Genomic DNA, 14,375 nt, shown 5'->3' with positions numbered 1-14,375 from the left:
AAAAAAAAAAAAAAAAAAAAAAAAAAAAAAAAAAAAAAAAAAAAAAGGAAAAGAAAAAAGAAAAGAAAAGGGATGGAAATTGGATCCATAAAAAGAAAAAAGAAAATAAAAAAGTACTTTTCAGCCTGAGGTTGAATGTGAGGGACAAAAGGGGAATCGCCCAATCACATCGCGCATCCTCAGACAGTCAGCTCATGATAGAAATAACAATATGATATATTCAATGAAACGGGGAGGAAAAAAAAAGGCAGGCAACCGAGAAACGGTGCAGCTGTCATTCTCTCTCTACATAGAGATCCATGCAAGAGGTCTTTTCGATTTCAGCTCATTGTCAAATCCATTGCAGACCCTAAACAAATGCCACATCCTGGATCTAGTACCTCAACTCATTGCCCTGATGTTCCGGAGCTCACCTCGCCCTTCCTATCTATTTTTATTTACTTGATTCTCTCCCATTCATTTCAATTCTGGATCGTTCTCCTGTTTCACCGCGCCCCAGATATGGAGCCCTTCAGCGATCCTCCTCCGCCTTGAGACGTCTTCGAGAAGCCGATCCCCAGCGCGTCACAGCGAGCCGGTGCTGAAGCCTTCGCGACTAAGGCTCCACTCGCCCCAGTTGCCTGCATTGTTCTCGACTCGTCCGCCAAGTGAGGCTGCAGCGGCTCTACGAATACCCATGTACGGAGTACGGTACATACATACCACGGAGCGGAGAGAAGGTGGTTTCCCTAGTGCGGCAGTCGTTTAAATTTCGGCCTCTCTGTCTATCTATGCCTTGACACTTCCTTTGCCTTGAGCTTTCCCTGGCACCCCCACTTTAATTTCGTCAATCGAAGTTGGCTCTGGTTCACTGTGGGTACGGAAAAAGTCAAAGCTATACTTCCGCCCAATAATGCATACAATTACATAGTCTCTTGGCGATCCGGATGGATGCTAATCAAACTCACTATCGGGACAAGAGTTCGATTCGGCAGTCTACACTTCGGAAGATCCTCTTCTCTCGACTCCGCCACAGTCTCTCGGGTCTTCATGTAACATGTCATCCACGCACGCAGCCGAGCGTCATTTGTGTGACTGTGTCACCAACGTCCCAGATCACGATCCTTCATGGTGATCGACAGTCGAGTCGCAACACTGGTGCCCTGTAGCTTTCTGACCGATCGGAGCTTGTGGAGAAACAAGAAGTCCAACTTCATACAATATCCGCTAGAACCCCAGAAGTCCTCAGGATAGGCTTGACAATGAGGCTGACTCCCAGAGGACTAGGTCCCTTTTTCATTCCGTCTGCTAAAAGGAAGTGTATCGTCATTATTCCGTATATCTTGCCGCTCTCTGGGCCTCCAATCGTTCCGCCCGCTTGGTTTTCCGGATGAGATCGATATAGTCGTTCACCCTCCTCTCAGCCCAGATACAGCCTCCTAGAGTCATAGCGGCAATCTGGAGAAAAACCTTGTACTGGGGGGTCAAGCCCCGATAGATCCGGGAAGCCGGAGAAAGCCAGTCTGAGAAACCTTCCAGAGGGCGATAGAATAGCCTGGATCGGAGGTAGTCTTTCGAAAGGATGGACGGACCTGGTCGGGGAGAGGATTGCGCCTGAGGCTGTGACGGTGCAGGTGGTGTTGCGGAGGGAGAGAACTTGAAAGGGTGGGGGAGGATCATGATCATATGCGCTAAGATAGATACGGAGCCAAACTGGGCGATAGTCTGTTAGTGGATTGCATTACAGCCTGGGTCCAAGAGATCCCTGACACAGGATCACCACGGTAGTAGAAATCCAAGCTCTGAGAGCGAATAAACTCTGCAGGAAAGAGATCAAGTTGTAAATCAAGATGTAGCACGTACTCGAAACGCTCCTGTCAAGAATCCTCGAACAGCTTCCGAGGTGATTTCCTCGGGGGGTTCAACATCTTTTCGGTGATTCGACGGCGGAGGCATACTTGACACAGAACCTATGGGCAATAGTTTTCCCTGCAACAGAGGTTGGTGTCGTAGTTGGTAATCGTGTTGAGTTTTCGTTTTCCTGAGAGATCGGACGATACGGATGATGCAGAGCAAATGCTCCGCGGAATGACGCAGAGAACCCACCCGGACCAACTGTTCTTCCGGGTACCGCAGAATACGGCCCCGTATTACGGATACTGTACAATCGGACTTACTCCGCCCCAAGAAAAAACCCCCCCGGGATCGGTGAAAGTAATTAAACTGCAAGGAAAAGAAGAGCCGAATCACAGGTCCGTGATTATTCATTGTTTGCTTTCGGTCTAGACACAAGATTAGAAACAAAAAGATCACATTGTTCAGATCCTTACTCGAACTATCGAACTAACACCCCAAACACCGTCCTCGATCAGCACTCCTTCACAATGCCCCTCCCTCAGCGTACAGCGTCCCTCACCAGGATCACCAACGAGACTAAGATTCAGATCTCACTCTCCTTGGACGGAGGCGCCCTCCCTCCCTTTGAACCAAGCGAACATTTCCCCGCCCCCGAAGACCCCAAGGAGGCCGAAGCCGCGAAGCACGGAATTGTCCCTCTCAAAGATGCCCACCATGCGACGCAATTCACCGCGACACAGCAGATCACCGTGAGCACGGGAATTGGCTTCCTCGACCACATGCTGCACGCTCTGGCGAAGCATTCCGGCATGAGTTTGGCGATCCGAGCCAAGGGAGACCTGTACAGTATGTATCGGAATTATTACATGGCTATGGTAGTAGTCTGGTGACTCATGAATCGATAGTTGATGACCACCACACCACGGAAGACACTTTCCTTGCTCTCGGAGCGGCCTTCACCAAGGCCCTGGGTGCCCGTCAGTCCATTGCCCGCTTCGGTCGCGGCGATGCACCTCTCGACGAGGCCCTCTCGTGGGCTGTCATTGATATCTCCAGCCGTCCCTGGGCTGTGATCAATCTTGGTTTCCGTCGCGAAAAGATCGGCGACCTTAGCACGGAGATGATCACGCACGGTCTGCAGAGCTTTGCCCAGGAGGCGGGTGTGACTCTTCATGTGTGCTGCACCTACGGCGACAATGACCACCATCGCGCGGAGAGTGCGTTCAAAGCCTTGGCCGTGGCTATTCGCACAGCTTGCACCAGGAGGGTGGCCGGTGAAGTCGGTGCAGGAGATATTGTCAGTACCAAGGGTGTGCTGTAAATTACACTAGAAGCTCTGAGTTCTGATGACCAAAGCCAAGGGCAAATTCTGTTACAAGCTGCCATTATCTTTTCAATGCTCAAGAGACGAAGTTATGATGGTGCAAACGTTAAGAAGAAAATAGAATCAATTGACGACCATGAATAATGACTCCTACCAAAAGTAACAACCCAGGGCGAAAGGAAAGCATGAGAAACTGGAAGTGCGGGATGGCTCTGAGGACACTGTCCAGCAGTGTAGTTTTCAAAAACACCCATCAATTGGACTCAAGAGGACTGCACACCCAGCGCTTTCACTGCTTTCTGCCAGTATTCCTTCCGCTGATCGGTCACTTGAGTCTGCACACACTCGGTGATATAGCGCTGCCAGCCCGCCTCTGAGCCGGCCTGCAACGCACTACGCACATCTGCCGAGCATTGCGTGGTGAGGAACCAGGCTCCAGAGCCGAAATCCCACTCCAGATTCTCAACCAACTTGTCCAGGGTCTGAGCCGCATCGCTGGATACGGCTACGTTAAGTGACGCTGCATATTTGGAGTTGAAGGCCGGTGACTGCATATTCCGGGCTAACCGTGGGATGCCATGTCAGTGACTTCTCCCCACAGGGGCTGACTGGGGGTTGTACTTACTTCCTTGTCCTGCTACACCAGGAACTTTATTTCTATTATATAGGAACTCGACGCTCTCCAAAGCCAACAGACTAATCACCGCCGCCTGCTCAGCCGGGCTGGTGACCTGGTACTTCTCAAACGACTTGGCGATATTGGTGGCCGCTTGTTCAGCATCAGCGCACTCGGTAGGAGCATTCTTATCAGCGCGACTTGCGCAGGATTGCGCGGCACCTGGTGCGATGGCTATGATTTGCTGGGCTGTGATGCTCGTGCCCCTCGAATGGATATCTCGTCCTGTGATCGGGGCTGGCATTGCACTGGCCAGCACGGGCAAGAGGAGATACAGTGCATTGGCAAAAGAAACTGGCTTCATGATGACGGCTTTGCAGGGGCGTGATGCTCTGGATACAAGAGAGACAGATGATGTTCAAGATATTGAATGATTGGATGTTAGATACCGTGAGCCTGCACTGATGTCACGCACAAAAAGGAAATTGTTCTCCAACCTCAGGAAACGAAAGAGGTAGTTATATAGATGATGAGGATGATGATGATGATGATAATGGGAGAGAATGATGCTCGACGGGAATCTAGGAGTCTTTTATACTTGGACATACCTGACGGTGGAGGGGCAGCATACCGAAGGATTCTTACGCCCTCCAGTGAGATGGCAGGAATGTTGATACCAAAGTGGAAAATGCCGATGATCGCATGGGCCGTGAATGCAGAGGCATACCGAAAGGTCCAAAGTCGCCGGCGATTGGCAGATCAACGTCCACGCTGAAACACACGTCTGAAAGCTTCTTTGTCTTGGCTCAGGCCCATTGACCAAAGAGAGCGCCAGAAACAATGGGGCTCGCTCGGGAACCTCCCGGAGTCGTTCGTCGTATTATATGCTTACTACGGGCAGTCCTTAGTCTTAGGGGCGGTGGAAAAGGAGGTGGAGGCCCATCTCATGCACTCCGGCTATTATCCTCCCAAGCATCATGACTAAGGAACTGTTCTTCATTGTATATCATTGTGGGCTAACGAAGCCATGCAAAATAAAGTATCTTCTCTTATTCTTCCATTTCGCACGCCCCCATCAAGTATTATTTTATCTCAGTAAGACCCAGCTAGCTCCAGTCGTCAGGAACTTGATAGCTAGAATATATCCGTCTACCCCAATTGAACGCGGAGAACAAAAAAGAAAAAAAAGTCTATGTGTAGGAGAAGACGAAAGGGTAGAAGGGTAAGAAAGAGATAAAAAGAATATATGGTAAACAGACAAGGTAGAAAAGAAGGGAGAAGAAACCTGGTTTCCAGATTGTAAATCGAAACATCAAGACAGATAATACACAGGTAGGCGGCGTCGTAGATTGCCTCTCGGGTGCAAGTCTCACTCATCTGGCCAATTCATGTACAAGCCACCGAAAAGGGAAAAAAGAGAAAAAAAATAATGTAAAAGGAACCAGTGGCTCAAAGCGCCCCGGCCAAACCCCATACCAAAACTCCATGCATGCACTCCGGACAAAACGCAGAGAATGAGTAAAACAGTAGAGTGGGGGTGGTACCCCACATAGTAACGCTGGACAGGTACTTTGAGTGTATAGTATAGGTCGTTTCAAGGTACTTCAATGTGAACAAGGCGAATATAACGCAGATATAAAACGGACATGCTCAATCACGACGACTATAGAGCTCGTATGAGGTTTCGGTGATAGGTCCTGTTTCTTCGTCCTCTTTGAAAGAGACACGGCGCAGCAATGTAGGGGTCGGACGCCGGGGTCTGCGGGTAGGAGATAGGCCAGAAACAGAGATGAATGCTGGAACCTTAGTGTACCGATAACGGTACTTCGAGCCCAGCAGAATCAGTCGACCATAAACCCACCAGAGGCAGAAGCCAACGGACCCGACAAGGATAAAGCCGCACACGGTGAGGAACATCCAATGCTGTCCCATCCAGAAGATTAGCCGTGCGTCTTTACCGTGCCAGCTATTGCCGACGTGGTGGGTGAAAAAGCTCCACGAAAACCTGTTGTACTCATCCTGCATCAGGATCCGAACCCGCGACGATTCGCCCATAGCCTCCTGCATATATTCCTTCCAAATTACCGATAGGAACAGAGGTCCGGTGGAGTACATCACTGTGATGTATGGAAGCAACCAGCTACGGTCGTACGACTGTAGCAGTTCGATCACTCGAAGGAAGAACGGGTGCTGCGGAACAGATCCCATCGCATCATTGGAGATGCCGGTCGGAGCAGTGCGACGTACCCAAGCAGGGTAAGAAAGAAGGGGGTCTAAGCGACGGTTGCAGCCCTAACATGCTTCAGTTAGCACGACCATTTTTTGATGTCCTTTAAGAACTCTGTCGTGAACATACGTCATCAAGGTCAATGTATGTGCCGCCATAATGGGCCAGGACAAAGTATCGGATGGAGTCTGCTCGCTGGATAGGGTACTTGTAACCATCAAAGGTAGCAAGGAACCACGGGTATTCATGTGCGATGAATTCGCGCGCCTTCTCGTTCGTCCAAAGCTAAGGAGAGGAGCGTGTTAGCATGCGCCATTGCTCGGTATCGAAAGGGAGATTGTACATACAATATACTCGTAGTCAGGATGCAAGTCAATGCAGCTTTGTTGCGCCTCCTTCCACACTGCAGGAATTGTCTCGTTCTTGTAGGTTTGATGGATGATCTTAGGGATGATTTGCGGCCGTTGCTCAATCAAACTGGAATTTGGCGAGGGAAGCTCCGCGCGATGAATTGCATCGGCAGAAGCATCTTCCACTAGCAATGATAGAAGGGTGAAGACACTGCGAACCAGGAAGGATAGAATTAGGAGGTTGACAACGAGGAAGATCAAGACGCCTTTCCGCATGGTGCAAGTGCGAGCCGTTCGATATCACGGCTTCTCAACTAAAACGGTACAAGTAGACGACAATGGCCAAACGATCCAGGGCTCCTATGACAAGTAACCAATTGATGCAATCCACAGTCGTAACTTCGTGCCGAACGGCTAGGAAGGAGGTCGAGAGCTGGTAAAAGGGATTGAGACAAAGACAAAGCTTGTTGTTGCCCGAACCCTGCAAACAAGATGGTACAGCGCGCGGAAAAAAGAACCCTAACAGCAATTACGTCGCAACCATGAACCTTCCACAAGAGGATTGTGCTCTTGAACGACAATGGCAGTGGTTAAGGTTGAGAAAGCGCAATCGAAAGTTGTTGAGGAAGCCTTATCCTCTTTTTTTTTTTCTGTCTCTCCCGGTTCTATTTAGGTAGGCTCCCTAGGGTGAAAGAAAAAGGCGTAACAGAAAAAGTTCCAGCCACGAGCCACTCAGTCAAGGAGCAATGGTAATTTAAGGAACGAACAAAGTCCTCCAAAGAGTTGTAAGAAAGGGAGGTGGGGGTGAGGTCTGGGGGCGATGCACAGAGAGAGGCGAATGGTAATTAAAAGTGATGTATTGAATAATAAAAAAAAAATAAAAATAAGGAATGAAGAAGGTTAGTCTTTTTTCTGATTGAAGTAAAAGAAAAAAGAATAGTCAGACGAGAAAAGGAACGAACGACGCCCAGCAACGAAGCAGAGGCATCAACTAGTAATAATGAGCGGCAGTAGCAGGTGATGGGGGGGAAAGTGTGCTTGTGGGCAGTATCTGCTAGGAGCAGGAGACACGGAGAAACAGTTGAAGGCGGCAAAGCATCAACAACGGCCCATGGTTACTCCAGGGGCCACCAAAGCGCCCATCATAGGCCAGGGGACAAGTTTAGGATAAGGGGCTCTGGAGAGTGGAGAAGCAGGAAAAAAAGGACAAGTGGAGACTCCATCCACGACTTGTTTGGGGAAAGTTTAGGTTGGAGCCAAGGCTAAGCCTCCGCCACTTTAAGAGGGTGGCCTCAGGCCCCGTCCCAAGTCTAAAACTACTAGAGGCGGAACTAGGCAAATCGGTCTATTAGCCGAGTTTTTATTTTACTTTACTTTATTATATTTTCTTTTTCTTTTCTTATTTTTTCTTTTTTTTCTTTTTTTTTTTTTTTTTTTTTTTTTTTTTTTTTTTTTTCTTTTTTTTTTTTTTTTGGACAGTATACCCCTTACACTTCTTGTCCACACTGATTCTTTGGGTCATTCAGACAAGAGTAGTGGAGGTACCATATTCCATATCATCTTTCGGTATGTCGTTATCTCCTGGCGAGCCTTGGCGAGAATGCGACTGAGCCACATCTATTTAAAAAAGCCAACTGGCAGAGTGTTCTTGGTACCTGTTTCAACCAGAGCCACTGCTGACCAGAGTCAGGTTAATTAACCTTTGAACTGTCGTGTTCTGAAGAGACGCCAATCATTCATTGGCAACGCCGGAAGGGTCAGTGTGGCGGTTCCGCTTAGTCCAGGAAAAGATAAGCGTGATTGGCGGTCTGTGTGTGGGGTCCCAGTAGAATAATCAAAAGGACAAATCAAGAATGAATAAGAAACATGGCCCCATTAACCAAGAAAGGCGATGGTCTTGGTTTGAGCACCACTTCGTTTTCTATACCCGAAATGGAAGCTTACGCAGTTCACCATTTGTCCCAAAATTCGCCCATGAAGTTCTTATGGTCGATTATTTTTGGGACGTGGGTAAGAGATCCATCCAGCCAACGTCCTCTCACCCTCTCTCTCTGTATTGATCGATAGAATGGCTATGCACAGATACTTCCGTAATGATGAGGTATGTATTCCTTTTCTATTGTTGTTGCCTGTTCTCTGATCCGAGGAAATGCAAAGGACGACCGGATCGCGGAGAACTCACTCCGTAAAACAGTTGAGAAGACTTAATTTTCCCGCGTCAGGTTGATCAGTCTTCCCTTAATATGATCCGTTGGGATTAGTTTACCCTTTGAGTTCCTCTTGGCCAATGCCAAAGTAAAATAGCGCCAAATTAATTTTTGGATGGGTAGCTGCAACAAGACTTCATGGACGGAGTAGTACGCCGTAGTTCAACCCCCCCCCCTTCTGGTAGCTGATTGCGAGGTGAGTCGACAAGGTAACCGTTACTAGCGGAGTTGACCGTTCGTACCCATATTCCAATAGGAGTTCCATAGAAACAGACTACCCAAAGTTTGAAGAACAATGCCCCTCAACACCGTCAGATAGGACTCTTCAACGACGTTCCCCATAGAACACTTGGCATTGTCATACCCAGGACAAGTTGTCCTGCAGCGCCCCGATCAATAGTCACAAAGCTGTATGACACTGCATCTGCAGCCATGATTAGGGTTTACTAAAATTAGGAAAATATACGCGCAGGACTGAACGGAGGAAGCCATGGTTTTGGAATGGATGCTATTGGATATTCACATGTCAACCAACCTTACCTAAGACGCTCCACTTGGTTTTCTCGCGCCAGTTGCCTCAGCCTTCAGGCTCGTCATATTTGCAGATTAACGTGACACTACCGGCTATTAGTACAAGTAGTGTATGTAACTAATGTTTGCATGTACAGAGGAATATAGGATACATACTGCTACTCCTATAATAGCCGCTTTACCTGCAATGCGCATTTGCTTCCTCCATAGGGCCATCAATAACAACGGCATACGCAATATCTAGGCAACAACACATCCTAGCTCAAGAAGATTGCGTCAAGGTGGGAATGACCAAAGCCATCCCATCTTTTCGATCTGGTCTCGTTGGTCGAATCGACCGTGGCTCATCACTTTCGACCAGGGTGGTTGGAGAATCTCGCTGATTCGCTGAGAATGTTGGCCGCCACGTAAAGGACATGCATGATGAGCGCTTAGGCAGGGATACAGTAGAGCAAGTGTAGAGTCTGTAGACACCACACTGTGCTGTTGGGGGAACCCCGAATGATACACTGGTACGAGTACGGCGAAATCTTCGTGCCTACCTTGGGTCTGGTGTTTTATCGGTTCACCGTTCTTTTCTGGAATGGTTCAGCAGAACGATATCAGATTGATCGGTGGCAGCGAACGCCGATGCCGATTGCTCCACAGTTCCCACTTGAAGTCCGCCAAACCTCTTACAGCCACTGCCTGCTTATCGAAGCCCCGAAGATGCGTCAAATATGTTTGACCAATGTTTGACCGTGTGCCTCAGTCCATAAGACAGGGGGTTATAGTCTGACGGATACTGCCTGGTAGGGAAGTACCGGGCAGTAAGCAGTATGTTCAGACGTTTCTCTCCCTATCTCAGGCTGACAATGCTTGTTGCTCCACTTGGCTGACTCTCTTCTATAAAAGATACAAACTTACTGTAGGCCTACTTTTCTTCAGTCTAATTTATTTATTTTTCCACTTTCAGTCTCTCCGCCCAGCCAACCACCGGTCCTCAATAGTCGCCAAAGGGAATCAATGGCGGGCTTGCCTTGACCCACTTGATCCATTTTGCGCATGTAGAAGGCGGTGCCAGATATTTGCGCCCCCGCGGTCTTCAAATCACACCGAGTTCTCGTTGTCCTAGTGGACCTTTTTGGCGACTGTCAGACGCGTGGACAGAGAGCCATTCCATTCAGTTTCCATGGGTTTTGATCTTCTGGGGTGTTTCGATTCATCTGAGGGACGAGTTGGTCCCAATCCAAGACTTGGGAACATGAATCTGTGCGTTGCCCAAGTCCGATAGCGTCTGGTTGATGGGCAACAGAATCCATGTGCGCCGTTTAGTCCCCCAACCAACAATCCTGGCACGTGTAACGTAACCCCATACGATTGATAACGCCAAGTCGTTGAAAGCAGGTACTACCGCCAACACAAGACTGAGAATAGCCCTAACCATGGGCGCATGCTTACATTGAGACTTTCCACTCGACAATCGTCAATTTCACACCACAAAGATCGCCTCCAGATTTTCTTGGGTGTCAGTCTCCCTTGCCAGATACAGTTAATCAACTTATAGCAAGAGCGCTTTTCACGCTCCGCTATTATTGTTCACTCGTGGCACCTATCCCAACTCTCTTCGTAGTTACAGACATAGAACATTACATGAAACCCTCTAGAACGACCCCCACCGCCTCAACCCTAGAGGGGTTAAAAAAAAAAAAAGCGCAGTTTAGCCAAAAGTTGGCAGCCACTCAGCAGTCTGGTAGCATCCTGGAGAACAGGAAAGCAATAGTCGCCAATCAATAAGTTTCCTTATACATCAGCCAAGAAAAGCCACTTGGGAAGCAAAAAGGCGGGGTGAGACGAAGGTTGGGACGGTGGCTTCCTCGCTTATCAGTTCTTTCGGACTTCCCAGCAATGGATACGGAAAGAGGCAGGAATTGACGTCACTCCGGGCAGAAGCAGTGCGGAGGACCTGATGCGGGGAGGAAGTCGTAAGGAAAAGGCACACCGGCCAACTCCGAGTTATGTCCATGGCACTCTACTGCTTGGTGTAGTACCTGATGTTGGGGATGTTACAAACATCCTCAAGTTGACTGACACATCCCTCCAAACTTATGAGAAATGCGCTCGGTACCGTACTACCAACGGGTTCACGTTCTCAGTATCGACTACCAAGTCACTGCGCACTGATGACTGCTCTATTCTATGGATTACAGATTACATACGATTGGTGACAGAAGCCTTGAGCATCCCCTCCCGCTTCAATTACCTCCCCACAAGCGATATCAACGTCCTAGATGGTTGGCGAGATGGTCTCGCTGTAGGTCCTATGGCCCGCCTCCAGGAAACCAGTCAGCTGCACATTAATCCCCAAGCCGCGCAGTCGACGAAAGAAGGAATAAGAAATGAAGTGGAAGTGTTACAAAACTCCCCCGGTTTTCACCACTTCAATCGCATCACCTTATGTACCAATGCATGCGACGGGATTGCAAACGGTACTAGTTCAATGTATAACCCAAAAAGGATCCAAAGACGATCACTGCGCTCGCATCATTGCCGGACGTTATGTAGATCTCGTGATCCAAGGCTTGGTCCGCGGGTGTTACACATCTCATCGGACCTCAGGTGCCGCGGCGGCGGCGAAATCGCGGTTCAGGTTGGCCGTATCGGTTCCCGCGCTGGCCCTAGACTCGAATAGCCGGATCCACCATCCTGGAGGGTCCAGGGGACGGTGGCCGCCATGAAGAGACGGATAGACATCATTGAAGAAATACCAGATATGACCAACGACCACTCCACAAATCTCGTCTTTGGGCACGATGCCGTGGACCACCAAGCTGAATGCCATCAATACCCAGGGAAGATACGGGGCCGTGAAAACCAGGATACCGAGGAAGCTGAGACGGGTGTCAGGGTTCCGGCGACCCCAAATATACACCAGACTGGAAGAGAGGGCAGTGCCCAAGAATGGCAGAGAGAGGAACGGGGAAAGAAGGAGGAGAGAGGCCATGGCGTAGAACAGCAACCAGGAGAAACGAGCTGGGGATCGGCCGGATGATTCTTCGAGAAGGCGCGAGTACCGCTGCAGGAAGAAGACATGGAACAGTAGGTCTAGACTAAGCGGTCCGAAGTAGAGAAATGTTGTAATAAGTCGCCAGTACTGCGATACCATCAGCGTCTTGCGCTCGCCTCTTTATGCGACCCACCAAGCTCGCCAGTGATATACATACCTGGGACTTGACATAGACCGCGCGAAAGCTGTAAAATAGCTGGAAGGGGGTCAGGATATGACATTGCACTAGTACAGATGTAGCTACAGTGGCTACTGTCCACCAGCGTGTCACCGGAGGCATTTCATAGAACCACTGTTCGAGGGGAAACTGCCCTGCTTGGCCCCCATTACCCCAGATGGCGGCCATCACGCTGGAAGTTGTTTAGAGTCGCAGGCCGCCAGACTATTGCAGGACGATCGCTGGAAGGCAACTGCGAGCGGCGTTGAACGGTAGACAGGGATGCGAGAAGGGTAAACGCAGGACGGTGTGGAGAGCGATAGCTATCCAGATAATCAACGGTCGGCTGCGGAACAAGACACCATATATCCCGGCACTATGAAAGGCGGAGACGAAGAGCTCCAGGTGGCCTTTTCCACTTTAAGGGCGGTGGCATCTGTCACTATCATCACGTGACCACCGGTGCGGCAGCCGCGCGCTTGTGCGGGGAAAAGACACGCTTCAACGCGTTAATCGGAAGGCTGGGCAAAGCGGCGCATATCAGAGCCCAAGTCGGCTATCGAGTGCTTCGAACCACCCAATTCCCTACCGGTGGACCTTTTTTGAGCAGTGAACCCCTCCTCGCAAGACTGGGCCTTTTCCAACGGCTGTCGTCTACCACAATTGGGTGACTAGAGGGGTTGTGCCGTAACCCAAAAGAAATCAAAAGTTCTTGTTCTGAGTTTTTGCATACATCGGCGCAAAAACAAACAACCTAAAAGGGAGAGAGAGAGTGTGTGTGAACTCCAACGACTTACTTGGGTCGCATGGAAATCCGCACCTGTACAATTGCCCCCTCACATCCCAACTGACTCACTTTTACATCTATCAAATAATCTATTTTTAGTCGCTGAAGTCTTGTCATCACCATGCCACCGAAGACAGGAAGGGGCCGCAAGGTAACCGCCGCGCCGCGAGAAAAGGCGGACGGTGCCGGAAACGAAAGCCCAGCTGCAGGACCATCCCGTGCAGCCGCAACAGCCTCGCCTTCGACCCGAGGGCGCAAGTCCACTGGAGGCGCCAGAGGGGGTAAGCGACCGGCCGATGCATCGAGAAAATCAGATGTCCAACGTATGTGCACCCATCAACCCTCTTCATTCAGCTGTCATCTCTAAACCTACGAGCTGATATACTGCTAGCTGGCGATCCTACCCCGAAAGGCCGTCACCGCCGTTACAGGCCGGGTACTGTTGCCCTCAAGGAAATCCGCAAATATCAACGCTCTTATGACCTCCTTCTCCGCAAACTCCCATTCGCAAGACTTGTGCGCGAAGTCGCATTGGATCTACTCCCCGCAGATGTGGGATCTGAATTGCGCTGGCAATCGCAAGCTATCATGGCGCTGCAAGAGGCCGCGGAGGCCTTCCTTGTGCATCTATTCGAGGACACCAACCTGTGTGCTATACACGCGAAGCGAGTAACCATTATGCAGAAGGACATCCAACTTGCTCGGAGAATCCGTGGCGCATGGGGTGGATTGGGCTGAACGCGCGTTTGTCCTTGAGACGCAGTTAAGAGAAACAAGCATACGGTGGAGAGAGCACCTGGAGAGTTTTTGAATCTTCTCGATCATTATATTTCCGTTGTTGTCTGGTTTTCTACAATCTTGGCATCCTCTATTATATCTGACGGCAATTTCCTCCCGAATCTTTGCCGGTTGGTGTATAGGTTGCAGGCGTATGGTCGGTTATGGAGTTATGTCCAGAGCAGGTCTTCTGAATTGTTTGTGTTAGGACTACCATTGTGATTTATTGTCCATATCAAGGCCGTAGGGTCTGTCAGTGTGGTGTGATCCGTGTATAATAGAACATGGGTGTCTGCGAAGAGGATTTCTTCTCGTCTTGGGAGAAGGGGTTTAGGAGAAGCTGTATACTTCCCGAAAATTCATCATCGCATACCTGAATGAAGGAATCTTAATTCTATTGATACGAACCTTAGCAGAACATGTGTATACTAGGTAGCATACGTAGCGCTCAGCCGGGTACTAAGCAGCAGAACAGGCCAGGGCATCAAGATGAGATGCTCCCGAGGCACGCCTGGTA

The 14,375-nt window shown here is 49.5% G+C and overlaps 6 protein-coding genes across 6 annotated transcripts; 2 read left to right on the top strand and 4 right to left on the bottom strand.

Annotated features, from left to right (window-relative positions):
• Nucleotides 1-1,228: 1,228 nt before the first annotated feature.
• On the bottom strand, nucleotides 1,229-2,076 carry BDV37DRAFT_33697 (uncharacterized protein). Its single transcript, XM_032090484.1, has 2 exons — nucleotides 1,843-2,076; nucleotides 1,229-1,692 (listed from the first exon to the last, which is right to left on the bottom strand). The coding sequence occupies exons 1-2, from the start codon at nucleotides 1,933-1,935 to the stop codon at nucleotides 1,309-1,311; spliced, it is 477 nt and encodes a 158-aa protein (XP_031935638.1). The 5' UTR covers nucleotides 1,936-2,076; the 3' UTR covers nucleotides 1,229-1,308.
• A 143-nt stretch (nucleotides 2,077-2,219) lies between these two features.
• On the top strand, nucleotides 2,220-3,449 carry his3 (imidazoleglycerol-phosphate dehydratase HIS3). The gene is made up of 2 exons (XM_032090483.1): nucleotides 2,220-2,682; nucleotides 2,742-3,449. The coding sequence occupies exons 1-2, from the start codon at nucleotides 2,364-2,366 to the stop codon at nucleotides 3,155-3,157; spliced, it is 735 nt and encodes a 244-aa protein (XP_031935637.1). The 5' UTR covers nucleotides 2,220-2,363; the 3' UTR covers nucleotides 3,158-3,449.
• Nucleotides 3,323-4,784, bottom strand: BDV37DRAFT_33679 (uncharacterized protein). Its single transcript, XM_032090482.1, has 2 exons — nucleotides 3,786-4,784; nucleotides 3,323-3,722 (listed from the first exon to the last, which is right to left on the bottom strand). The coding sequence occupies exons 1-2, from the start codon at nucleotides 4,138-4,140 to the stop codon at nucleotides 3,424-3,426; spliced, it is 654 nt and encodes a 217-aa protein (XP_031935636.1). The 5' UTR covers nucleotides 4,141-4,784; the 3' UTR covers nucleotides 3,323-3,423.
• A 505-nt stretch (nucleotides 4,785-5,289) lies between these two features.
• On the bottom strand, nucleotides 5,290-7,001 carry BDV37DRAFT_33677 (nucleotide-diphospho-sugar transferase). The gene is made up of 3 exons (XM_032090481.1): nucleotides 6,351-7,001; nucleotides 6,133-6,288; nucleotides 5,290-6,068 (listed from the first exon to the last, which is right to left on the bottom strand). Exons 1-3 carry the CDS (start codon nucleotides 6,627-6,629, stop codon nucleotides 5,427-5,429), a joined length of 1,077 nt encoding a protein of 358 aa, XP_031935635.1. The 5' UTR covers nucleotides 6,630-7,001; the 3' UTR covers nucleotides 5,290-5,426.
• Nucleotides 7,002-11,385: 4,384 nt separating this feature from the next.
• derA (putative ER-associated proteolytic system protein Der1) lies at nucleotides 11,386-12,778 on the bottom strand. Its single transcript, XM_032090479.1, has 2 exons — nucleotides 12,295-12,778; nucleotides 11,386-12,224 (listed from the first exon to the last, which is right to left on the bottom strand). The coding sequence occupies exons 1-2, from the start codon at nucleotides 12,481-12,483 to the stop codon at nucleotides 11,676-11,678; spliced, it is 738 nt and encodes a 245-aa protein (XP_031935634.1). The 5' UTR covers nucleotides 12,484-12,778; the 3' UTR covers nucleotides 11,386-11,675.
• A 55-nt stretch (nucleotides 12,779-12,833) lies between these two features.
• On the top strand, nucleotides 12,834-14,349 carry BDV37DRAFT_263670 (histone H3 family protein). The gene is made up of 2 exons (XM_032083592.1): nucleotides 12,834-13,404; nucleotides 13,473-14,349. The coding sequence occupies exons 1-2, from the start codon at nucleotides 13,203-13,205 to the stop codon at nucleotides 13,817-13,819; spliced, it is 549 nt and encodes a 182-aa protein (XP_031935633.1). The 5' UTR covers nucleotides 12,834-13,202; the 3' UTR covers nucleotides 13,820-14,349.
• The last annotated feature ends 26 nt before the right edge of the window (nucleotides 14,350-14,375 follow it).

The sequence above is a fragment of the Aspergillus pseudonomiae genome (genome assembly GCF_009193645.1).
Source record: "Aspergillus pseudonomiae strain CBS 119388 unplaced genomic scaffold BDV37scaffold_124, whole genome shotgun sequence".
Taxonomy (NCBI): Eukaryota; Fungi; Ascomycota; class Eurotiomycetes; order Eurotiales; family Aspergillaceae; genus Aspergillus; species Aspergillus pseudonomiae.
The sequence above is the reverse complement of the archived record's forward strand: the minus strand, read 5'-3'. Positions and strand labels throughout refer to the sequence as shown.

Coding starts and splice junctions, on each gene's coding strand:
- BDV37DRAFT_33697 (XM_032090484.1), bottom strand. CDS start 1,935: ATGCCTCCGCCGTCGAATCACCGAAAAGATGTTGAACCCCCCGAGGAA. Junction 1,693..1,842: donor TCTTGACAGGAGCGTTTCGA/GTACGTGCTACA, acceptor ACTATCGCCCAG/TTTGGCTCCGTATCTATCTT.
- his3 (XM_032090483.1), top strand. CDS start 2,364: ATGCCCCTCCCTCAGCGTACAGCGTCCCTCACCAGGATCACCAACGAG. Junction 2,683..2,741: donor AGCCAAGGGAGACCTGTACA/GTATGTATCGGA, acceptor ATGAATCGATAG/TTGATGACCACCACACCACG.
- BDV37DRAFT_33679 (XM_032090482.1), bottom strand. CDS start 4,140: ATGAAGCCAGTTTCTTTTGCCAATGCACTGTATCTCCTCTTGCCCGTG. Junction 3,723..3,785: donor TGGTGTAGCAGGACAAGGAA/GTAAGTACAACC, acceptor TCCCACGGTTAG/CCCGGAATATGCAGTCACCG.
- BDV37DRAFT_33677 (XM_032090481.1), bottom strand. CDS start 6,629: ATGCGGAAAGGCGTCTTGATCTTCCTCGTTGTCAACCTCCTAATTCTA. Junction 6,289..6,350: donor ATCCTGACTACGAGTATATT/GTATGTACAATC, acceptor TCCTCTCCTTAG/CTTTGGACGAACGAGAAGGC. Junction 6,069..6,132: donor CATACATTGACCTTGATGAC/GTATGTTCACGA, acceptor GAAGCATGTTAG/GGCTGCAACCGTCGCTTAGA.
- derA (XM_032090479.1), bottom strand. CDS start 12,483: ATGGCCGCCATCTGGGGTAATGGGGGCCAAGCAGGGCAGTTTCCCCTC. Junction 12,225..12,294: donor CGGTCTATGTCAAGTCCCAG/GTATGTATATCA, acceptor ATGGTATCGCAG/TACTGGCGACTTATTACAAC.
- BDV37DRAFT_263670 (XM_032083592.1), top strand. CDS start 13,203: ATGCCACCGAAGACAGGAAGGGGCCGCAAGGTAACCGCCGCGCCGCGA. Junction 13,405..13,472: donor GAGAAAATCAGATGTCCAAC/GTATGTGCACCC, acceptor ATATACTGCTAG/CTGGCGATCCTACCCCGAAA.